The 26,291-nt window shown below is 38.8% G+C and overlaps 1 protein-coding gene across 1 annotated transcript in view; it reads left to right on the top strand.

Annotated features, from left to right (window-relative positions):
- ASCC3 (activating signal cointegrator 1 complex subunit 3) overlaps window positions 1-26,291 on the top strand; it is a 4,485,173-nt gene that overhangs the window by 2,835,877 nt on the left and 1,623,005 nt on the right. The window contains exon 13 of the mRNA XM_044069284.1: window positions 14,314-14,505. Coding sequence (XP_043925219.1) covers window positions 14,314-14,505 — 192 coding nt within the window. The remainder of the gene's footprint in view (window positions 1-14,313; window positions 14,506-26,291) is intronic.

A 26,291-nucleotide genomic window follows, 5' to 3' on the forward strand; every position in this document is an offset into this window, starting at 1 on the left:
CATAAATCTACAAATTTTATGAGGAACACACCAAAAATATGAGGCAAGAATCTGGACACTCAGAGAAAAACTGGACAGTTGAGAGGTCCGAATTGCAGGCCAGTTAATTAAATGGTAATCATTTTGTCATTTTAGTTGACTATGATTTTGATGAACATGAGATGGGAAATTGTTGAGAGATATTTGGTATGTTTGTTCTGCTTAATAATATGTTTGTGCACGTGTATTCTTTTTAAACAAATTAAAAATCAGAGTTTATTGCCACTAGCATGCCAGGGCATGTCAGACAAAGCAGAAATATGGACTGTGGTTTGTCTGTTTCTGACTGTAGTACTAAAAGCTTGTTGTATATTTCGTATTGAAAATTTGGGAATAGCCAAGCTTCCGAAGCTTGGCTGTTCCCAAATTCACAATATGAAGTATACAGTGGATTGCTAGGACTTTGGCCAGAATTAGACTGAAATCTTATTAGAGGTGTGGCTATTCAACAATACAGCTGGTATTCACCATTGTGTATTGCTCTGGAATGGCTAACTACCACACAGTAGCCGAGGCATATTACTACTCTTGCCTGCTAATCCCTCCCTCGTTCATGCAGTTATCCAAGTTTGTGGCACACAGGCCATCTATGTGAATATTGTACTCATAGACAATGTATTTGAGTGAAAGTATGTTTGTCACTCAGACGTAATTGGGTAAAGAAATGAAGTAGCTACATATGTAAGTTTATATTACATTTCTGTGAAATTATTCTTAATGTAACTCCACTTGACGCTATATATAGTTAATATCACATATACGTATACATTAAACAAGAAAATCAGAAATCTTGTAAAGTTTTATAAAGAAAATTATGAAATTAAAGTCGCATCCCTAGCCAAGGATAATCATAAGTCATTCTTTAACTACGTCTGAAGTCTAAAGGGGAATACCCATCTATGTGCCGAACTGGTTGTAGATGGGATCACTCATACTACACAAAGTTATCGCCAACCTGTAGCTGACAGATTCACCCCCTATCCCCACCTACCATATCCCAAAGCATACCTGATGTCAGCCCTCTGCCTAATATCTCTAGAGAATGGGTCATTTCTGCACTCGTCAAGGCCAAAAACACAGCCTCATTGGGACCCACTTAGCATTCTCTTTAATCATAGCTTGAAAACTGGCTGTGTTCCTGCAGAATGGAGAACAGCAACAGTAATCCCATGGCACAAAGGGGACCATCAGTTGACCCTGGTAAAAAAAGACCCATACGTCTAACCAACCTCATCTGCAAGGCCATGGAAAGAATTAGCATGGACCTTATCAACAAGGACATAGGAGACCTCCAAACACTGGACCCAACCCACTTTGGCTTTGTTAAGGTTAGATCATGTTTATTAAACCTGGTGGACTTCTTTGAGAATGTCACCAAAGCCATGTACGTAGGTTAGACAGTGCATACTGCCTATCTCGACCTTGCCAAGACTTTCTGTACAATTCCCCACCTTGGCATCGTTGAGAAACTCTCCCAGATATGGATTAACCCTTACACTACTAGATGGGTAGCCAGTTGGCTCACCGATAGACCACAGTCTGTCAAAATTGCCGACTCCACCTCCATCAGTAGACCCGTCACAGTGAAGTACCACAGGAGTCTGTGTTGGGCCTCTTACTGTTCGGGATCTCTTTCTCAGAAGTCTAGGCCAAAGTAGATGGCCTTTGGTTCACCAAGTTTGCCGATTTTTGCAAACTCGGAGCAATAATTGAGACCCCCAGTGATGTCAACATATTACAAGAAGGGCTAACACAAACAAATGATTGGTGCCAAAGCTATGATCTAAAACTAAATGCAAAAAAAATGCATTATTATCCCAGTTGGCAAAACAGAATTCCTTACAAATTATGATATTGACAGCACCTCCCTGAGTTCCAACACAGTGGTGTGAGACTTGGGAAGACAGATTGATAGCAGTCTGAACTTTGACCTCCAGGTTTCCACACTGGTAAGGAAAGCCTTCTATATAACATACCTCATAAGCAAGGGCATAGCATCCAGGTCAAGTGATGTTATAACACCACTGTACTCAACCTTCATCAGACCCCACTAATACAGCATAATGCACTCTTTTGCATGTACCTCACCAGATACCTGCAGCAGCTGGAGAGACCTCAGGGCTTTCTCATTATGAAAATACAGAGACTCCAAACCATGACCTACATGAACAGGCTGAAAGCCCTTTCAAAATTATAGAAATAAAATCCCCGAAGCTGGATGAAGTAACCAACGATAACTAAGAATAACAACAAATGAAATAAAACTCGTTGGATTACACATGGCAAGTAACTCTTTAATAGAAAAAGTGAGCGCTTTTGTAGAGTCCTCTCTGCTTCATCAGACATATTACTAAAGTTAAAACATTGTTTAAATAGTAATGCATCATGTTACCAACCAATCCGTTCCATGTTAAAATTAGTAAACCAATTAATAATACTCATAGTATAAAAACAATATAAAGTGTGAACACATCTCTGAATTATCTAGAAACAATAATAAAAACTATAAAATGTAAAGTAGAGAATACTAAATAACCTGTAGCATCAATGCTTTAAAGCTCTATTTCTGAGGAATGGTTTTAGGGAAACCTTACACTTTAGACCAGGTGGTCTATCTGCGTGGAACTTAATAATCCATTCCTGTTCTAAGGCTTCAGTACTATTGATAATATTTCCACCTCTTTTATTTTTACGAACAATATGGAGAACTAAAAACTTAAAACTGTGTACTTTCCTCTTTCATCACATGCATTGCTAATGCATTGCTTTCTTTATTGTTTCTGATATCTCTGATATGTTCCAAAACCCTGTCCTTCAGTGATCTATTTGTTTTACCTATATAATAAGCAGGACATTTCGTACAAAAACTAAAATATACTATATTCCCAGTATAACAGTCCACATAAAAGTGTGTATCAATAGAAAAACCTCTAAAAGGATGTGTATATTGTCCACCACCAAATATAAATGACATGCAGTACATCTCCTACAGGCAAACGTACCCATCCTATCAGACTGTACATAACTTGGCCCATCTATCTTTCTATAGCACAATTGCCTTTTGAGAGACTTATTATTCTTAAAGGAGAAACATGGTGCATCTCCTATCACTCCATCAAGTTCTTTTACACTAGATAGGATATACCAATTATTTTTAACTATATCACAAACTATATTAATATTGCTTGCAAAAGTCAGTGGTACACGCAGCAAGTTACTCTCTAAATCTCTTGTACTTGGAGTTGTCGTAACATTCACATTATTCATAGCTAGATCATTAGCATTATTTCTTCTTTTTTTATTATAGTATGGTTGACACTTCCCTTCTCTTTCTTTCCATGCTAAATCAATCTGCTTTTCAATATCTCTCACTTTATATCCCCTTTCACTAAATTCATACTTAGGTAGAGTCAATGCTTCACGTAAGGTGGGCTTCATCATTATGTAACCGCCTACAACGGACTATTTGTCCTTTCAAGACATTGGCTTTAGTATATCCAGGGTGCATACTACTATTATGTAGAACATTGTTTTTTCTAATGGGTTTCCTATATAATGAAGTGAAGTTGAGTTCAGGGGCATCTTTTTTAACTTTCACATCCAATAACTCAATTTCTCTGTTAGAATACTTATAAGTAAATTTCAAAAATGAAGTAATAGTATTAATAAAGTCTAAAAATTGTTTAAGGTGAAGCTCATTATCATGCCACAGCAAAAAAATATCATCTACAAAACATTTATACCAAATGATGGATTTAGCAAAGACATTACTTTTGATGATATTATCACTTTCCCACTGCACTAGGGATAGGTTGGCGTAGCTATTTGCACAAGCTGTGCCCATAGCCACGCCAACCTTCTGTATGAAATATCTATCACCAAACATAAATATATTATTCCCTAAGATCATCTCCAATAGTGTACAAAATCAATCTTATTTTATTGCCTTCAATACCTCTCCTGACAAGTAGTTCTCTAACATTTTCTATTCCCCAGGTATGGGTAATCACTGTAAACAATGACTCTATATCAATTGTCACTAACCAACATGGATCGTCTGTTGCTTCAAGATGTATGCTTAAGTCATTTAAAAACTCTTTAGTATCTAATAAAACAGTTGTACATTCATTTAGAATAGGATGTAGATTTTTTTTCAATATAAATCGATAGTGGCTCAGTCACCCATCCTCGGCTTGATACTATCGGCCGCTTAGGTGGATTCATTAAATCCTTATGGATTTTAGGCAAACCATAAATTATTGGCACCACTGGAAAATCTGTTTTAAAATACTCAGAGTTGCTCAGAAATCATTCCAGTTATTAATAAGTCAAACAATAACACTTGTAGTCTGTCCATCAAAGCTTTCATATTGGTATGAGAAATCTCACAGTAAATTTTAGTGTTGCTTAAATGTGTCTGCATATTATCAATATATATACATCTCTGTCCAAAATAACAATCCCTCCGCCTTTATTGGCAGGGCTAATCTCCATACTATTCAAATGTTTAAGGTCAGCAAGTGCTTGCTGTTCAAGGCTAGACAAATTGTGGAAAACATTATTACTTCCTTCAGTAAGTTTGCTCCTCAGTTGTTTTTCACAAATATCAACAAACAAGTCGATCCCAGGGTTACTGGGAGGCACAAAAGCACTAGGTTTTTAAAAACATTATATGCAGTAGTCTCATTACGAAATAAAGTTTTAAAATTTAGTGTCCTGCCAAAAAGTTTCACTTTACTCTGCATCTTATAGGTTGCTGAGAGGTGATTTGTGCCTGGCCCGTAGGGCAATCTCCAACCCTGCCCTAATGGAAATGCTGCACATCCGCAAGTCAAATGGCACAAGAGTCACTTGCTCTAGAGATCTCAGCCTAGCTTGTGACATTAACAGAACATGCTGGAGAGGCAGATACGTCTCCCAGAGACTGCCACTTCTCTGGAATAGACTTCCTGTTCATATAAAAGAGTTTGTCACTAACCCTATTCTAATGCAACCAAGATAATTGGGTGGGAGACCGGAAATTCTCCCCTGGGGTGGCACCCATGTCCCTTATGGACAGGGGTAGGCAGTGTTGATCACAGACCCACTCTGTTCATATATTCATCCTGCGGACTCCACAAAAAAAACAAATGTGGATACTAGGGATTAACATGGCTAGGCTTGTAAAAGCTTTAGCACCGCTAACCTAGTAACCTTGTATGAACCTATGAACCTAAAAAATACTTATAACTTCACTTTTCAGGTCACTGAGCGCCCCTTTGTACCTCCACCCCTCTCTTCAGCATCTTCTGACAACTCCGAATACATGTTAGAGAATTCTGCACACATTGGATGTCCATGTACAGCTTTGCTACTGTATAGAAAATGCAATGAACATGACAATGTTATTGTCTTATTTCTAAAAGAAGAAAGTGGCAGACTTGGTAAGCACTCTCCAGATACGTGAGAAACTGCATTACCCTTTGTTTTGATAAATATAACTAAGCACTGAATGAAGTCATTAGGCTTGACTAGTATTAGGTCATTAGCCAGTAGAGATACTTTTAGTGGGAATGCCTTGGTTCAGTTTATACCCAAAACAAAATCATTTGCATTAGTTAACAACTTCACAAAGCATTACACATTTTCTGGCTTTGCCTTACTTTTAACACCATTCTTCCTCTATATATTGAATTGGGGAACTTTTTCCTACTTTGCCCATGCACAATGACAGACATCTCTTGAATCATGACACTGTTGTTTGGGTGAATGTGGGAGACTTGTCTTCCATCTGTTCATAAGTACAATTCTAAACTTGTCTTAAGCATTCTGTCTTATTTGACCCCTTTGTGCTGTTTCTCTTTTATCTGAAAACTTCACCTCTAATCTTATTTATTCCCTTTAAGTTAATCAAATGTTTCTTATAACTTCTCACTTGTTTTTCTTCCAGCTATTATGTGATTTCCAATTATTTTTTTTTTCACTCATCTTACTTTCATTTATTTATTTATTGCTTTTGTTTACTAAGAAAGTCTAACTGGGCACACAACCCATTTTCAGTGGAGGCTTGGGAAGACAGGTTCCAGTGTACAAACAATAATTGACAGAGTGACACTAAGGTAATAATATACAGTAGTCTTTACAACATTTTTTAAAAGATGGAGAACTGCATTTCAGACTTGATAAAAGTATGCAAACACCCATAATGTTACTTTTTTCAACAGAAGCAATAAGTCTTACAAGTGGTGTAGTGGTGAGAGAGCTACTGTTAAGAAGTAGAAGAGAAGGGTAGTTGAGGGTGAAAGAGTATACAAAAGGGGGAAAAGAGGGTGAGTTACAGTATAGATGGGAGGAGGATAAGTAAGGACTTACAGTAGAGGTAGGAGGAGGATAAGGAGGGATTTGAGCAGATATGAGGTTGAAGAGGAGCAATGTAGTTTGAATGACTTTAGTTGAGGAGTCCCAACTTCCTGTTACGGGGAAGGAGTTCCAGGTTTTTGACACTTGTTGGGAACAAAGGGAGCAGCCTGTAGAGTTGTATTAGGTTTTGATATATGTAGAAGGTCTTTGTCAAAAGAGCACAAGCTGCTGGGTGGGTTGTAGGGTTGTACAAGGCTGGCTAGAGATGGCTGTTCCTTTGGTTTGTTTGTTAGATTGTGGATAACAGGATGTTGGGTACATGTGAGATGGTGAGGTAGTTCAAGTAACTGGAGGTCTCTGAGGACCAAACAGTGATGTGCTGTATGGGGGAGATTCGGTGCCAGTTTTGTGACCTTGTAATACTGTTCAAGTTTGTTTATTTGAGTTAGTTGAATATTTGTCAATAGTGGTGCTGAGTAGAAGAGAGTAGGTAGTAGGTGGGTAGTGGTAATGTGACATTTTGCAGTGTTAGATCAGGTTTTGTCCTATAGAGAGTGCTTATTTTTTGTTTTTTTCCACTGTATGTTGAATGTTTAAGTCAAGATTTAGGGCATCTATGTAAATTTCTAATTGTGTGGCAAGCTCTATATGGGCATTGTAGTGAAGGATGTTTTCTATTTTCTTTATTGTGAGGTGTTTAAGAGTGAGCAGAACTCGTTTTGTTAAAGTGTAGGAACAGTTGGGAAGTGGTTAGCCAGTTTTTTATGTAAGTAAAGGATTCTTGGGTCAGTTTTTTGTAGGGAATCAGTGTTGCTTGCTGAGCAGATGGTGGTAGAATTGTCTGCATACTGTGCTAAGGAAGTATTCTTACTGGCCATATCAAAGTCATTAACAAATATGCTGAATAGGATAACAAGATAGGTCCCACTTCGGATCTTTGTGGGATGCCAACTGCAGCAGGGAGAAAGGGCGAGATTGTAGTGAACCATTTTACAGTCTGGAAACTATTAGAGAAGTAACTAGAAAACCAGGATAGAGAGGAATTGTCAAGGCCTAGTTTGCAGAGTTGTTTTATGAATATAGGATGAGAGAATATCACTAGCTTTGGATTGATCAAGAAAAAGAGCAGATACAAGTTTGCCATCATTTCTTTTTGTGTTAACAGTATTAATGAAATTAAGGAGGCCAGTTGAGGTACTGTGGTTGGGACAGAAAACATGTGAAGGAGAGAGGAGTGCATTTTGTATTATATAGTATAGGATTTGGGTCTGAAAGCGCTTGTCCAGTATTTTTGATATGGGGAAGGGGATGGTGATTGTCTGTAATTGGATAGAGAGGATGTAACATTTTTTTCCACTGTAAAGGTATGCAAGATTCATTGATAGTGACTTATTAAAACTGAGACAGGGTAAAAATGGCCTCTGCTGACATTTTTAGATATTCACCAAGCAAATTATTTGGTGCTAGGGAGCTTGGTTTTAGTTTAAGTAGTAGTTTTTTAATGATGGCAGTGGGGACTGCCTGGAGAGAGAGAGTATGGGGAGTTATTAGAATCTGCAGTCTGTTCATATCACTGTTTTAGAGCTGTTGAGTGTGGAAGAAACTGATTTAATAAACTAAAGTTAAATTCATTAGCAATGTCTGCTGAGTTTTTCGATTTGAATATAGGGGAAGGCTGTGTTGAAAGTCCCAGATTTAGAAGCTGATTTTTGAAAAAACAAAATAATTTGAGGATTTTTATACTGTTTTTTGGAGGTTAGTACAGTATGATTTAATCTAATTTAGTATGGTATTTGGCTCATTTTCCAAGCTCTCTGAATTTCAGATTGTTAGTGGCCCAAGTTTTCCAGGTTGCATGTTTTGTGCTTGTAGATAGTCAGGGGGCATGATTTGACTTTACTTGTTTTTTTTTTTTTCTTAGTGAAGCCAGGTCATTTAGGGTTTTTAAGGGTGTATTACTGAAATAAGACACAGCATCATTGAGTTTTAGTTGCCTTAGGTTAGTTCAGTTATATTGTTTTAGGTTTGAGATGAATGTGTCTTTGTTGAAATTTGAGAGGTTACGAGTCACATTAAAGTAGTTTTGTTTCTGGATTTTGTTTGCTTTCATGTAGCGAATATAGGGATGTGGTAGTCTGAGGGGTCCTAGAGTTTGAGATTTCACTTGGCATAAAAATTTGTATCCAGTCTATTGTGGTACCTTTATTATTTTTGTTGTTGAAGTGAGTGAGAGTGGTGTTCATTTGTTAGTCCATACAGATTTAAAGTATGATTAGGGCTGCTAGTGGAGAGAGTCAGTACTGAAGTTATATCTAATAGTAATCTTTTGTAGGGGGTGCTGGACACTACCCTGCAGAAGAGATGATATACTGTGCTATGATTGTTTCCAGTTGGGATATAAGATCCTATTATATACAAGGATTTATGCTGATTTAGTCTGAGAGGAGAGATGAAGATTTCAGTTTTGTTGAATTTGGGTGTGGTGGGGTGGAGATGATAGGGTGAGCTATAGAGTGTTATAGAGTATTGCAACTCCACCAGCTCTCTCACATCTTCTGAATGCCCTGAGTGTGTGGGAGTATCACATTATCTTTTGTTTCATTTTTTAGCCATGTCTTTGTTAGTGCTACAGTATCAGGTGTATGCAATGCACATTATGCATATGGAATTCCAGTGCTTTCTAAGGTTAATATGAAGGAGTGGAAGAGTTTGTGGAGTATTGTAAGGGAGAGAGGGGATCAGTAGAGGTAGTGTGGTGGGATGAGTGAAGAGCAGAGGTTGGGCTGGGGTTAAGGTATATGTTTCCGCTGCATTTTAAGTTTTGGGATATGTGTTTGTCTGCCATTTTAATTTTTGGTTTCAGTCTGGGTTTGTCAATTACAGGGTTAAGAAAGTTTATATTATACTTAAGGAAGTCAGCAGTTTTGAGAGGGAATAACGAGGGAAGCTATGTCTGGTGAGATTAGGTGGGAGTTTATTGGTTTTCTTAATAAGGTATATAATGAAGGGATTGAAAAGTGACAGAGTGCATGAGTGATAGGAAGTTAGCTGGGTAAGGATTATAAAGGAGAGTGTGGGTACTAGTGAATATATCATGATTGGAGAGAGAGTAGATGGGTTAGGTGAATAGTTTTATGTAAGGAGTGAGCTTAATGCGATTTCCTTTTGATACATTTTCATCTTTATTGCTTTACAGTGAACTGCATCCTTTCTACTTTTCTATTGTCCTTTAAAATGTTTGGTTTTCAGTGCCTTGCACCCATAATCCACTTGAAAAGTCACGGGCTATTTGTGTAATGATGTAATAACCTCCCCTTAGCTTGTTTTTACTCATGTATCCATTTAATTAAGAATGTTGCTTACTATACTTATTAGCATTTCATAGTGCTTTCCACTGTATATGCCATTTAATATAACTTCTGACATTTTTAAATCCAGTCTTTGGTTTGTATTTTAATTATTTTTTTTCTCAAAGGGAAGACTTCACAGTTCTCTGTAATAAACTTTAGTTTAGTTATTTGATCATTTTTATAACCTTCAAAGTTTTCACATTTTTTAAACACCTTTATTGAATTATCACTTGTGATGTAGGCAAATTTGCATTTATACAAAATTAATCAAACTCTATTAACAAATTAACATTAGCAAACATTCTACTTCACATATATTGCTATATTGTCATCTAATTTAAGCAAAATTACATAAATTATTCAATTCCTGCCCCCTTTTCTTAAACAAGAAACATCTTTATTAAACCATCACTTATGACATAAGCAATTATGCATTTATATAAATGAAAACAAACCACACCGATACAGTCCTAGTTGCAAGCATTTTTCATCACAAACCATACTGACACACTCCCAGTTGCAAACATTATACATATTTTATAATCTACCCAATTGTTTTCAGGCAAACATTGCATAGCTCATTTAAGTCCTACCTTCTTTTAAATCTCATTCCTCCCTTGTATATATTGTTCCCACAATTCCCATTTTTCCGTTCTAGTTTGCTCCTACCCTTTCCTAAAGATTTCAATTCCAGTTGCTTTATTTCTGTTACTATATTCAGTACTTCTGATATAGTTGGTTTAGATTTTGATTTCCATTTTCTAGCAACTCCTTTCTTGGCAACCACCATAATTAGACACAGCAAGGTGTTACCATGTCTATGTAATTCCAGTTCTGTATCATAGCTCAGAAAAATCTCCCTCGTCACACAAATCTGCCACCCAACTTCTCCAACAATGCATCCTGCAGGGAATCCTTAAAGTCTGCCAACCCACTACACTCCCAGCAAATATGTTCCCAAGTACCTCTTTCTTCCATCACACCACCAATATTTGCTGTCTACCTGAGGAAAAATTCTCTGGAGTCTACTTGGGGTATAAAAATATCTATGTAAACATTTCCAAGCAAAAATCCTAAATCTTCTAGATTTTGTAGCATATTTGGGAGACGTACACATATCCTCCCACTGTTACTTTGTGAATTACTTATCCAACTTCTCTGTTCCCAGTCCTTTCTAACCTCCTGTTCTAGATTCTACTAAAAACTCTACCAGTGCTGGTCTTTTATTTAGGGACCCCCCATTTCTTTCTGTTTGCACATGCTTTGATTTCAGTCCTTGATAGGGAAGGCAATCTCTAACCTGCAGTCCAAATAAATTCTCGGCCTCTTCCCATTCTGTTACCTTTCCCTTTGTAGTTATTTGCTCCCAGTACCTTGGTTCCTTTGCCAGTTTTCTCCAATAAATTCCAGCCCCCTCTTGTCTATTGTATATAACCCTAATTGCAATTATCCCTATGGACAGAATCTCTTTTCTCCATTCCTACGTTGGCTTAGTTTTTAGAGTGCTTTCTGCTACTTTATGGATATAATATTTTGTATGTTTTTTGTTATTCTCCTTAAAGGCCTGCATCCAAAATCCCAGTCTTTACTTTTTTCTTGAGCTTCCCCCTGTTTCAACGTCATCCCTTTCCACTTTGAATTATAGTTTTCTTCCCCCACTAAACCACATTAATCCATATCTATCAATTTTACTTTGTCATTCCTGTAGCCATTATGGACATTGAGCACTTTATAATCATGGTTTAGTATTGAAATGTGCCTGTATGAAGGTAGGTCTCATGGATCTTTACCCTCTTTAGGTATTTAAGCTACCACTGCTTTCTTCCAAGATATTGGTACTTCTCCTCTTAAAATACTGTTCAAACAAAACCTTCCAGATCTTTATCAATTTTTTCCCTCCTAGATTCCAGACTTCCATAGGAATACCATCTATTCCTGTGGACTTTCCTGTAGATTGGTTATACATCACAATTTTTCTCTCATCTCCTCCTATCCTAACCATTAGTAATTGAGCCTCATCTACCTCTAACCTTGGCATATTTAATTCTTCCATAAACATTTCCACTTGTATCTTTTCTTGACTTCCATATTTCTCTGCTTTGTACAGATGTTCATAAAATTTCAGAAATATTTCTAGTATCTCTACAGGATCTCTTGTTACCTTCCTTGTTATAGGCACCCTAAGCTTGGCGATGGCCCTTTCTACTTTCTGTTGCTTGAGTTCTGCTAAAAGTTTTTTGCTCTACTGTTGTTATAAAAAAAACATTTGCTTAACAGCAATCTTTCTAAACTCGTGCATATTTTCGGGTAATCCCTTATTTTCTGCTTAGCATTCTGCAGTTGATCCTCCTCTTGTTCTGTGATATTCCTACTATTCTGCAGTACTTTACCATTTGTCAGTCCCTCTAAATAATTCTTTTTACTTAACCTTAGCTCCCTTTCTTTTATTTCCACCTTATTTTTAAAATCCACCTTAATTTTAATCCCACTCCCTAGCTCTATTTTCAGGAGAAATTTCTATCCACCCTAATAGCTCCTGAATAATCTCCACTACCAGTTCCTTAAATTTCTCTCTTTTCAACAAATAGGTGAGAAAGCACCGGTGTCTCATTTTTATTTCATTATCCTGTGTTTATTTTAATTGTTATTGGTGCATGATCTGAAATAGTTATTGGGTACATATCAAGACCTTCAATTAAATGCACATGTTCCTGTGAAATGTAAATTCTGTGTAGCATAGCCCAGTTTTTATATCTTGGGGAAATATGTTAATTCACTCCAAACTCCTATTACTGAATTCATATCTTCCATGCCAAATATTTTCATAAATTTCTTGAAAAATCTACCCTTTGTTATACTTTTCCTTCTGCCCCCCCCCCAAGACACATTTTCACTATTGCAAATCACATTCCAGTCCCCATCTATTAGTAATATTTCTTGCTGAAAACTGATTTTCTCCCAGAGTTTTCCTAATCTCTCTCATAACATTTTTAGGTGGAATATAAATACATGCCAGTGTAGCCCTCCTCCCTTCCCAGTAAACGCTTAGCACTACAAATCTGCCATTATCTTTTTTTATTCTCTTCTATCACTATTGGAGATGCTTTTGTTTTCCTTTGTCCCAGGTATTCTGCTGAATAACATCCTGAAAACCTTTCTTTATCAAATTCACATGTTCACTTCTAAGTGTGTTTCCTGTAACATAGTTATTTGCGCGCTCTGTTTTTTAATATAGTTCACTACTCTTACTTTTTTGTATTTATCTGTGGGACCATTGACATTTAAAGACATTACAGAAAGCATCATTGCATTAAAAAGTTATTATTCCCACCTTATATGTATAACACCTGTTTTGTTAAATGTCTAGTTCCAGCTTTTGTGTTAGATGCATACACTATTTGACAGGTTGAACTTTTATGCAGTTGTTTCTTGTCATATCCATTTGAGCCTATTAACTTAATACTAACACACAAAGCTATGTACATCTTCAAATACTGAAGTTTTACCCTCCTAATAGGAATAAAAGTCTCAAACTGACAGCCACGCGCAAAGACGTGAGTTAACCTAAAAGAAAGGTTAAACATGCTAAGATGCATGGTGCAGCCTGTCCTGTTACTAAGTGCTAATTGGTTTTGTCTTTTCTTAGGTTTTCATCTTGTTTATCTTTTCTTTTTTTCTTTGTCAGCTGTTATATATTTCAGTGCTATCTGTACACAAATCTTGATGGTAGTAATCACAAATATTAAGAATTCCTCTCAAAACTGACACTTCCCATATTCACTCTCAAAAGTTATGCCTCATGAATGCACACTACATTTGCTGCATTCTTGTGTTATTAACTAGTCTGATAGCCACAACTTCAGTTTTTGTTTTAGAGCTGTTTAACACAATTATGTGTAACATAGTTTAGGAATTGGCATAGTGCAGTCAGCTAGGTAATATGCACAGACATACTTTTGAGTGATGGTACTACTGGAAGATAATGGGCTTACATCTCTGTACTGCCTGTGTAATACTCCCACATTTTTGTAGTGCCTGATCTGTGAAGCAGCTCCAGTCTCAGTTTGGAATGTAACAAGATTTCCTGCAGTTTCATCTCACTTTGATATGTATGTAGGTGAGGCATCAGAATAATGAGGAAGGGGTGTACATGTTAAAATTCTTCCTCATTAGTATTTACAGCCCCTTTAAAATCAAGTCAGGTATGTGTATACACTGCAGATCAATTGCTGTGTGTCATCTAGGTATTATTTTAATTGTATTTCAGTCTTGTATAACTTTGGACTAATTTCAGGTCTGATTGGAAAAGAAAAATGTACAAATCAAGGGAAAAAATGTACATGTCAGAAGGTAGAAGTAATGTGTAAAAGAGCAGTACAGCATTGCAGGATAGGATAGGCAGATATAGTGCAACAGGTATACACTTTACAATTAATATGAGAATGCTTGGATTACTAAGACGGGCACCCCCCTACAAAAATAAAGCAAGCATGTTAGTACAGTTTACTGAGGAAGAATGCAGTATGTTTTTGGTATTGTCACATTGTTTATTATCAGTCTCACTCTCTCTCTTTCCTCATTTTAGGTGCAGAAATCCCGTAATAAACAGTTGCGAGAACTGTTTCCTGATGGATTTGGCATTCATCATGCCGGAATGTTAAGGCCAGACAGAAGTTTAGTGGAGCAGCTTTTCTCTCAGGGACTTGTCAAGGTGTTGGTGTGCACAGCTACCTTAGCATGGGGAGTAAATCTGCCAGCACATGCTGTCATTATTAAGGTAATAAATCAACCTTTACATTCATATTGTAAATGTATATCCAAAGATGCTCAGAAATGATTTCAAATTGCACAGTATTTGTTTTTGGGTGTAAGGGTTCAGTAAAACAACTTGTAGGAGAACTGATGGTTTTAGAACACTTATGGTGCCATTAACCTAAATGCACCGTTTCACTTTTGGTACTAGTATTTTTGTAATTTCACTAACAAGCTTGCTTAAATGATTCTTCCACATTATACTGTCTGATCAGGTATGATGGGGGAAGGTCAGATACTTATAAGTGTATGTTGTTTAACTTATCTATCTTTTAACCTTTCAGTTTTCAGAGCTACTAGGTGTTACAGTGGTGCTTTCCAGGTGGTGGACCACTTCAGGAAAGAGCTAACCATAAATAACTAAGGTCGTGCCCCCTTCTTCCTTCAAAATCTATTTTACAGGTTACCTGCAACACTTCATCATGTCCTTCAAATTGGCAAAATATATCCTGTTGCTGGCCCACATTTTTTTTTTGACAACTTTACCTTGACTTGTCATGTTGTCTATCTGCATTGGAATGTGATAACAATCTTTTTTAACCTTTTTAAACAAGTGTGTAAATCTGTCAGGCATACTGTTTATGTCAGTTTTCTTGATTTAGGTCTTGTGTTTCTGCAGGAGAGTCACAGTTTGGGGAAGTATGTTGTCTGTACTTCCCCCCTATTTTGATGAAAAGAGAAACTTGTTTCCTCCCTGTTTTGATAAAATCATTTAATAAATCTAACTGTGAAGTTAATTTTTAAAAAAGGGGCAGTTTGCTGCTTGATATGATTATAGATAGTCATGATGTTCGTGTAATAATTTTGGATAATTGGAAAATATTAGAAGGAAATTTGGATTTGGTTAAAAGCATTTGTGCATGTCTGAAATATGTATATGCAAATACGTACCATCGTAAAAATATGGTACAGAATGATAATAATAAATTATATACTACAGGGCATTTATCCAATTGAGAAAAAGGAATGTATAAATGTGGTAGCTGCTTGATATGTACACTCATACTGGAAGGACCATATCAGAGTTTGGGGCATGTTGATTACACTTTTTTGATACCCGAGTTTTTAATTGGAAATCTAAGGAGGTGATCTGTGTTAGTATTTGTTCAGGCTGCAGTCCATATTATATAGGAATGACAACTTGCAGTGTTGAAATAAGAATTAAGGAACATCTTTATGTGATTAAAAATGAAAAAAAAACGCATTATATAAGCATTCTCAGCACTATTCAGTATATAAGAAATTTATGTTTGCTGTGGTTGGACAAGTCTCAGTTGATAAAAGGGGTGGTGATTTTAAGAATAAGGTTGAACAAAAAGAGACATTATGGCAGCTAAAATTGGAGGCTGATAGTATGCCCAGTCTTAGTGATATAATTAATATAAAATGTTTTTTAAAGGACAGGTTCATAGAAAGTTACTAGGCTATTGACACTGAGGTCCTTACAAGCCTAGCTAAGAATTTAGCCCATGTTTCGACAAGTCAGCACCCAATGCTCCTGTCCAGCAGGGACACAGGTGGAATCCCAAGGTGCATTTTCTGTTCCCTCTCAAGTTTTTGAATCCCAGGGTGTATTTTCTGTTCTCTCTCTAATTATCCAAGTTGCGCTTAAAAAGGGTTAATGAGGTACTCTGCTTGACGTAGAGAGAGAGTCTATTCCACAGAACTAGGAATCTCTGGGACATAAATCTGTCCCGCCAACTAGTTCTGTTGATATCACAGACCAGGTTGAGGTCACTCCTGTGGGTTACTCGAGTGGAGCTTGACTTGCGGAAATGCAGCAGTCCCACCAAGGCGGGGTCTGAGATTGCTTTACACGCCAGAGGTCACCTTTTAGGAGTCTGTATGAGACTAAGTAGAGGGACAGAGCTTTTGGCCAATCTATGTAGGGTAGATGTTTGAGGCCCTGGATTCTTCTGGTGAGGAGCCTCTGTGGTCTCTCCAGCAGCTGCATGTGCTTTGTGAGGTACATGCCGAAAGGGCCATTGTACTCAGTAATGGGTCTTATAAGGGAAGAATACAGGAATGTTATGACCTCCTTGTCACTGGGTGAGATATCCTTACTAATGAGGTGGGCCAAGTAGAAAGCTTTCCATACAACGGAGGCAATATGGTGGTCAAAAGTCAGTTTGCTATCAACCTGGGTGCCCAAGTCCCTCATGACTGATTGCATGCTTAGGACCTGGCTATTAATGTAATAATTTGTGGGGACATCATTCTCCCCAAAGGGATGAGGATGCATTTTTTGGCATTCAGTTTGAAGCCACGTTTCTGGCACAAGTCATTTGTTTGGGCGAGACCCTTTGTAGGATGTCCACATCACTAGGGGAATTGATGACAGTGCCCAGCTTGCAGTCATCTGCAGACTTGGTCAGCCATAGCCCAGTGGTTTTGGCCTGCACCTCAGAAAAGTATATCCCAAGCAGCAGATGCCCCAAGACCGATTCCTGGGGTGCACCACTCGTTACGGGTCTACTGCTTGAGGTGGCTTCCCCTAATTTGACTAGGTGGGTTCTATCAGTGAGCCAGTTTGCTACCCATCTGGTAACATATGGATTGATGCCTAGTTGATAGAGTTTATCTATTATAACCAAATGGTGAATAGTATCGAAGGCTTTGGCCAGGCTAAGGTAGGTGGTGTGCACAGTCTTCCCCTCATCCGTGGCTTTGATGACTGTCTCAAAGAAGTCAACCAAATTTAACAGGCGTGACCTCCCCTTGGCAAAACCAAACTGTGTGGGATTGAGTGTTTGGAGGTTGCTAATGTCCTTGTTAATGAGGTCCATGATAATCCATTCCATGGCCTTGCAAATTAGGCTGATGGGTCTGTAATTTCCTGGATCGGTGGACGCTCCACCTTTGTGCAAAGGGATGACAGTGGCTGTCCTCCACTCAGCTGGGCAAAGCCGGTACTCAAGCTTTGGTTGAATAGGGTGCCTAATGGTGCTGCACATTCCTGCCTGAGTTCATGTAGGATGCAACCTGGGATGTTATCAGGTCCCTTGGAGGCTGAATTTTTTGCCTTTGAAAGGGCAGTGATGACTTGCTCCCTAGAGATAAGGGTGGGGAGCAGATGCTGGGGATGTCCTGGTTTACTAATGGGGGGGGGGGGGACAGAGTGGTGAAGTTTTCACTGAACCTGTCTGCCAACAGGTTGGCTATATCTCCGAGGTTTATGTAAGTGGTGTCCTTGACCACCAGTTCTGAGCAGATCTGAGGGCTTCCTTTGTGATTGTGGACATATGTGAAGAAGGCTATATGATTGCCTTTAGTAGATGTGGTCAGTTTGGACTCAAAGTTTGGTTTGGAGGATTTCACTAGTGCTATTATTTGCTTGTTGAGGCTAAGGAGAGATTACTTCCAATTAGGCACCTGCTCTTTCTTGGTCCCGGACATCAATTTTTTCCATTTATTGTAGAGTTTATTTATTGCGGATGTCCACCAGACAGGTTTGCTCTTCCTTGAGGAGGAGGATTTTGTCCTGTCAGGTATTCCTGATTCCATGCAGCTATATAAATGCTCATATAGTACTTTGGTGTAAGTTTGGACATGTATGCCAATTCCTATGGAGGGGGGGTGGGGCTGTGAAACTGTTGATACCTTCCCTCAGGAAGTTGTAGTCAGCTTTGGGGAAGTTTTTTTTGTTTGACCCTAGCCAAGGGGTCAGGCAGATGGTGACTTCAAAAGGGACCACTTTGTGGTCGGATCTTACTAGTGAGGATAACATTTTAGGGATGCTGCATTGATTACTCATGTTGGTGAATACCAAGTCCAAGATGTTGTCATCTCTTGTAGGGATGTTGACCAGCTGGTCCAAGGCATTTACACTGACACAATTAAGGAATCTCTGGGCATTTGTGTTTTGGCATGAGTAGTTCTTCCAATCTATGGCTGGATAGTTAGTCCCCCAGGATCAGGGTAAAAGGTTGAATCTTGATAGATTTGAAGTGTTCTAGATAAATGCAGTGAGCATCTTGAGTCAAAATTGGGGGCTTGTAGCTAGCTATGATTTGATAAGAGGTTGAAAGGGGTTAAGAGGTTTTAATATTTTTTAAGGTTTAGTTAATTTCTGGAAGTTGTAATGTTTATTGTTTAATGTGTTTTATTGGCCGGGATGTGTATAAATTAGAAATGATGCTGTAATTAATCATTCTGATGAAGTCCATTAGGGTGAAAGTAGAGAATAGTGTGTTATCTTGCTATTTCTTGGATTACTGTCTCTGAGAAGTGCAGTAGGTGTTTTTTGTTGGATTTTGTGTCTTGGATACCACCATCGGCTTGGACTAATTTTTGTTATTAATTCTAAGACAGTTGAAAAAAATAACTGATGGGAGAACAGTACTGTTGAAACTTTACCATTAATATCGTGTGTTAGTATGTGTATGTACATGTGTGTGTAAGTGTGTGTGTGTGTGTGTGTGTGTATATGTATATATATATATATATATATATATATATATATATATATATATATATGCACACACGCATGTATATATATATATATATATATATATATATATATATATATATGCACACATGTGCATGTATATATATATATATATATATATATATATATATATATATATACACACACACGCATGCATATATATATATATATATATATATATATATATATATATATATATACATACACACACGTGCATGCATATATATATATAAAAATGGGATCTGTACTGATCCCTGAATGGCAGCATCACCGAATCACAACGGCCAGGCATACTTACGCAAAAGTGCTTTTCACCAAAGAAGCACTTGCGCGTAAGTATGCATGTTGCGGAGGTTGTACTACTGTGCGGATAAGGGAAAATTCCCTTTTCCCCACTGTAGTTCGATCTCGGAGTGAGAATATTAAAGTAGGGGTGTGTGGGGGGCACAGCCCCCCCACATAGGGGGTGCAGGGGGAGCTTACCTCCCTGCAAAAACATTTAATGTTTTTTCTTTTTTTTATTTAACACACTTTAGTGAAAGCGCTTTCGCTAAAGTGTGTTCGGTGATAGTGGATTCGGACTGTTGAACTTGTGTTCAACTGTCCTAGATCCATATATATATATATATGTATGCACACACATGCATGTATATATAAATGCACAAATACACGTGTGTAGATACATACAGAAAAATATACAATAGTTCTATGAGGTAATATTTTATATCTACAGGTAATTTTGCATTTAAAAGTGTCTCATCCAATAATCCTGCAGCACCTGCAAAACAATATCCTTTCAAATTTAGATACACACATGGACTGATCGGCCAGCAGTTTGGACAGTAGAGCAATTCCGAGCGTCTGTTAGGTAGCCTTCTACCTTTCAAGCAAAAAATCTAAATATACTCTTATGATGTACTTATTTTCTTAGTTTCAGGTCATTCTGCCTCATTGCTGACAAACTGAAGAACTAAATTAGATTAAATGTAATGTTTCTTAAGAAGTAATACAATTACTATACTTCTCAGAATATTTTGGCCTTGGCTTATGTCATAGAAAGAGCAATTGCAGCATATGAAGGAATACTTACCTGCCAAGTTTTCCTTTCCTTCAGCTACTCAAGTTGTAGATTCTGTGTAATTAATAAATTATTTTCTGTACCCCTTATTAGAATTACTTTGTCCATCACATTTTTTTTTTATTTTGTAACTGACTGACTCTCTGCTGCTCATATCCTTGCAGGCAAGTTTATCCATTGTTATGGCTTTTGTTGTTTTCTTCTTCTGCCATTATTATTGAGTTAGTCCAACTAAGAATGTCCTATTTTCAGTGGATACTAGAGTAGTATCCATAATCACAAGTCATTAGAGTAATTTATTTGTGCAAGTGCCAGGGGACTTTTATATTTACCTTTTACCTAACACCAATCCAGGTATATGGGACATTTATTTAATATCACATCTGTACATGGCCACAGTATCTGCGTATGCTATGAGAGGTAAAGGAAAACTATACCCTTCAGTGCCAAAGCCTGCTGTGGTAGCCTCAGTGCAGGGGATGTTGGTGTTGACTGTCAGTGACTGAGCCTTTTACCTCTTGCTATGGTGCTAGTGCAGATCTGTTTACCAGTGTGGCTGATGCCAGGTATTTCAGTTGTAGGCACCTTAGTGACATGTCCAACATTGAGGAGATCATTGAGGATCTGTCAACTGGAACATGTACCTGCTTCATCAATTCCTTCCTTATGCACTGCTGTATTGGGACCTTGAATGACTCCCTTCAGACATCGATCTTAATGAATGAGAGGCTTCACTCTAGTCTCTTTCTGATGATCCTAAGTTTGCAAAGATTTTTTGAAATGATGAGGCAGAGGGGGTCATGGCCATCAACCCAGTCTCCCTGTAAGAAGAGATCCTTCAAGAAGAATTTAGGTCCACTCCTCCTATAGCCTGGATAGTTCCTCCTCTCTACAAAATTATGAAGATGGTGTGACAGCAAGCTTGGTGGGAACAGCATGTTGCCAAAACCATTCCCCCAGAAACCTGACCATGTGCTGCAGACTCCCAAAGATAGGCCACTGTTGAGAAAGGGATCATATTTTTAACTCTTTTGTGATATCAGCTGCCAACAGATGTGAAACTGCTGATGATGCTCCAGGCCACTCTTCCTCTAGATAAGGATTCCAGAATGATCAATAGGCTAGGAAAGTGTGTTTATGCATCCAGTATATTCTGTATTAGGGCTATGAACTACATGGTGCATATGATATGCTTTCAGAGGGTCATGGTGGACAAGACACTGGAAATTTGGAGATTCCTACAAACAGTTGGAGTCCCAGATGGCAGCCATGAGTTCAGTAGCATCACTTTCCATTTATCATCTTCATAATACTACAGCTGGAGTAGCTCATTTTGCAGGTTGAGGCATTGCAGTGAGGCTTTCAGCCTGGCTGCAGCTAACCAGCTTTGTAAAGCATTTCAAGATAGCCTTTATGAACTCCCATTTTGATGATACTGGCCATTTTGGGCAAAAGGTGAAACTGCAGCTGTGTGAGTTAGATGCCACTGCTGTTGCAGTTTGAGTTCTTGGCTCCACAAAAATCATTCCAGAGAAACAAGATAGGAGCCAAGAGCATTTGGTGCAGAAAATTCCAACAGCCCCAACAACAGTAACTGTTTGATAGGAATTCCACCCCAAAAGCAGACGTGGTCTGCAACAGGAGGGGTTCTAAGGTTGTTCCAAGGGTATAACCCCTTTGCAGTTCTGGGGCTATGCCACTCTGAAGGTATGGGTCATGTACCCGTTTAATAATGGCTGGTGGCAGGGCATCTGTCTGGGGTACTGAGGATATCGTGAGCAGTCTCAAAGTATGTGTAGTCTGGTAGATTAGGCAACTCCTAATTGACTGAAGTGCAAGGCAGTGATATGGGTGTTTAATGTAGTTTCTTGTAATTTTTGCAATTTTAATATGTTTGCTCCAGTTTGGCAAGTTGGGAGGACTGTAGCAGCATTAAAAATATGTATAGGGAGTAGAAAGGTCTGAGCTATGGTCTTGCGTGTATATTCTGTTAGGAAAGGTTTGATTTTATAAAGACGTCCTAGTTTGTTTTTTATTTTTTTATTTTTTATGCATGTTGGATGTGTTGACTGAATTTTAAATTATAGTCTAGTTGTATTCCTGTTAGTATTGTTTTCTACTAGCTTACTTCTGTGTTACTCATTGATAATATTTTTGTGTTGCTGTACTGCAGTTGCTGTGTTGGAAGTAAAAATGCCATTTATTTAGTTTTATTTTGATTAAGGAGTAGCTTAGATTGTTCAAGTCAGTTTTCAGATTGTTTTTAAAGGTATGTTGTATGTCTGCTTGGAGCCGTTTGACTGAAGAAGTGGCATATATTAGTGGTGAGTTGTTTGCTTAATGGATTAGATATTCTAAATATTCTGCTGAGACATGCTATCTAGCCATCTGTCTATCCATTTTCTAAACCACTGTCCTGTTGGTGGCTGTGATAGTAGCAAGCTGAGCTGTTCATACTGGACTTCACTAATCCAACATAGCTTTTAGCTCAGTTTTTGAGATGTCACGGTGATCAGAGGAGAGCTACAAGATGAAATTTCCCCAGTATGTTCTAATTCTGCCATTGGGGTCTCCTGCCAGTGGGCCATGCCTGGAACATCTGCCATGGGAGGCATCAGAGGAATGTTCATACTAAGTGCTCAGCCCATCTTTGCCAACTCCTCTTAACACAAAGGAATAATGGCTTACATCTGAGATTCTTACAGATTGCTGTGTTCCTTACACTGTCGTGGAGGAGACCAGCAGTCCTACAGAGGAGCCTTATTTCTTCTACTTGGATGTGGACAATCATTGCCAAAAGGTCATGACCATAGGAGGAGATGGGAACATAACATTACTTTCAAAAGAAGGTTTTGGGACTCAAAAGGCTTGTTGCAATAAGCAGATTTTATTTCTGAACAGCTTATAGCAGCTGCATCCTGAGAAATGCTAACAAGTGAAACTCAGCTACTGAAAACTATGCTGTCTTCTATACAAAAATATACATAAATCAGTGAACTGTTATCTAGTTTCTTATAGCATTACCTGTAGGCCATACTTTTCAAATTTCTTAGTGTTTTGCTTTTACTTCAGGGTATTAAAGTGATATTTCTCAGTTGTGCTCAAGGTCTCACACTGACTACACAAGCTAACAGACTTTTCCTGTCTGTATGCCTTCTTCCTTTGCGGAGCTATGTCCTAACTTTGTGTCACATGACTAGCACTTACCCAGTGTTTCTAGCAAATGGAAATAGCTAAGCTTTCCCATTTTATTTCTGCAGAGGTATAAGTAGCATAAAATTTGAAGTAATTCTGTCTAATAAAGGCCACTCTTAACACACAGACCGACAGGTCATCCTATGACCTGGATCTTGCTTTATCACCACAGTGCAGTACCTTGTAATGTTGTATCTTTCCACTGGCAGATTCTCTGATCCTTTGTCTCCACTCAAAAAAGAGACCCCATGGTTATTTAAATGTTCAGTCTAGCATACCTACTTCTGTCTTACTTGTGGAGAGCTGTTCAAAGCCAAAAAGAGATGGGGACTTTAAGAACAGAATGAATGTCAGAAAATATGGTTTTCCTATTTGCTCCTACTGCTTTAGTCACATGAAAATTTTACACTTCTTTTAAGTTTCAGAAGTCATTCCCACTGAAAGGCATGCTTATTTATTTGTTTGTCTGAGTGAATCAGCTGGTATAGAACTCTCTCTTTCAGCTATAACCCAGACCAGAAAGCAAAATACAAATGAACAGACAAGTTACATAGATAAAAAGTACACAACAAATCAGCTAAACAACACATGAAGGTAACATACAAGGAAAACAAGACATTAAAAACATAAATGATAAAAAAATAGTATCTGTTCAGTCAATCGAATACTTTGCAAAACATAATGTCAGCTGATGTCTGCTTATTATATAAAGCTGAAATGTTTTGACGGTGAGGTAATGTTCACAAAAGTGAAAGGTACAAAATACTAATGCAAAATTATCCTAAAGCAAGTATATTGAAACTGTCTAGTTAAATGCATTTTTGTGGAGTTTTTTTTCTTAAATAGCTGTGGTGTTGAGAAATAATGTCATTCATTAAGTAGGAACCAGTATAGTTTAAGACCTTTCACAGGTTGCTGAAGTATATTCAGTGATAGTGAGCTTGAGGCTCTCTGTTTTTCTTAAGGAGCATTCTAATCTGGGAAATAACATATTAATGGATGTTATGTAGTCCAATCTCGCCTTCATTCTTACCCCTGGGTTCGGAGCCGAACCTCGGCTCCGACTCAGCCATACTCTGGCTCAAAGTCTTCAACTGGCTCGTGGCTAAGAGGTATCCCATCATGCAACAGGCCCATTCCCCAGATCTTGTTTGCCGCTTGTTACGCTCAGACGTGGTCTCACTTTTGGCCATGGTTAAGTATACTTTTTTTCTAAATTTTTTTTGTTGATCATAAAAAGCTATTTTCATGGCTACTGTGCGTGTCTCTCTTGATGGTTGTGTGGCCTTTTCGTTGGCCGTTTTTGGTATCCCGTTCTCCCCCTTTCTTCCCACGGTCTAGGCCTGTTTCAGTTAGAGGACCTAGTCCTCCCCGTTGTTTCCGTGTGGTCTTTCTGTTTTGTGCTTCCTGTATACTTGTTAGCTTATTTAGTGTTTTGTCCTCTCTGGTAGTGGTGTTATCCTGCCTTTGTTTCACCGGGCTAGGCCCGTTTAAATTAGAGGACCTAGTCCTCCCAGTAGTTTTTGTTCCCGTCGGTTACTAGGCCATTTTTAGATAGAGGCTCTAGTTTCCCACGCAGGGTTTAGTCAGATCTTTTGTGTGTACGTGTTGTTTTTGCACGTGTCCCTGTGTGTGTACTCCGTTATCCAGCGATTCTAAGGAACACAGGCCTTCGGGCTTTAAAAAGTGTGTTGAATGCAACAACAAAATGTCTTTGACTGATGGGCAGTCCGTGTGCGTGTACTGCTTGGGGGCTATTCACCTCCAAGAGTCCTGCTTGTTTTGTCATTCCTTCATTCCCCGCATGCTACAGGAGAGGAAGAACAAGCTTATTCTGAAAGGACTGCTTAAACACTCCGAGGAAGACTTGGTTAAGTATTCCAGTGCCATATCCTCTCCAGCTAAAAAGGACAAAAAGACTGCTAAGAAGCGCTCTCTGGCTCCATCTGTTTTTTTGGAGCTGCCAGAGAAATTTGCTAGAACAGCTTCTCCTTCTTCAGCTCCATTGGCTTCGGTGCCGACAGAAGGTAGTGTATTGAGTAAGTCTGTAACGGCTCCCAGCCTTTCACAGCCGGTCACGGATATTTTAGGACAGAGCCGGTCTCCAGTTGTTCGATGGGGTTCTTCTTCATGTAAGTCTCCCTCTGTAGGGAGATCCAGATCTCCAACTATATCCTCCAGGTCCTCGAGGACCCTTTCCGATGAGGACGTTGATAGAATGGTGAAGAAACTGCTTCAGTCATCGGTGCTGGCCAAATTGATTTCGGCTCCAACTCATTCGGCTCCGGAGACCATGGCCCCTTCATCATTTGTTGTTCCTCCGAGCCTTTCTTGGCCCTTGGAGCCAGAGTTGTCGGTTCCATTGGGTGCTGTTAGGTTGGTTCCAGTAGCTTCGCTTGGCCTCTCGGTTCTGATTTCTGCTCCGACCCAGTCGGCTCAGTCCATGGGGTCGAAGGTCCACAGTTCCCTGGTTGGACCCGAGGGGGAGGGCTCAGTTCGATCTTCATCGTTTCAGAGCCTTCCTCTCAGTGCTTCGGCTAGGGTGAGCTTGGACCCGACATCTGCTTCGGACCTCATCTCTTCAGCACTGAGGGCTACTACAGTATCCTCTTTGGTTAGTCAGCCTTCGGAGCCAGGGGAGAATCAGCCTTCGAGGTTATGAGGAGAGTGCTGGCCAGGTCGTCAGGTGCATCCTATGGCACCAATACTCGGCTCCCTCCGGCACCGGTGTCAGTTTCAGATCAGCCTCTCTCCCTGGTCAGCTGAGACCAAAGGCCTCAGGATACCTCCATGAGTGGTCCCCAACTTTCTGACATCTCCCCAGAGTTTTTGCTTGAGGAGCCCGTCAGAAAGAGATTGTGTAAGAGGAAACACGTCCATGCCCCGGATGAGTCTCTCACATCGGACACTGACCTCGAGGTGTCAGAGAGGTCCCCCAAGTAGTCTTCTGAAGATATCTCTTTTTCAGATATCCTTGAGATCTTGAAGCAGAGAGGCGGCTGGCCCTCCAAATCCCCTTCTGATGAGGAGT

Source organism: Protopterus annectens, chromosome 1.part0 (genome assembly GCF_019279795.1).
Source record: "Protopterus annectens isolate FY-2018-M chromosome 1.part0, PAN1.0, whole genome shotgun sequence".
Taxonomy (NCBI): domain Eukaryota; kingdom Metazoa; phylum Chordata; order Ceratodontiformes; family Protopteridae; genus Protopterus; species Protopterus annectens.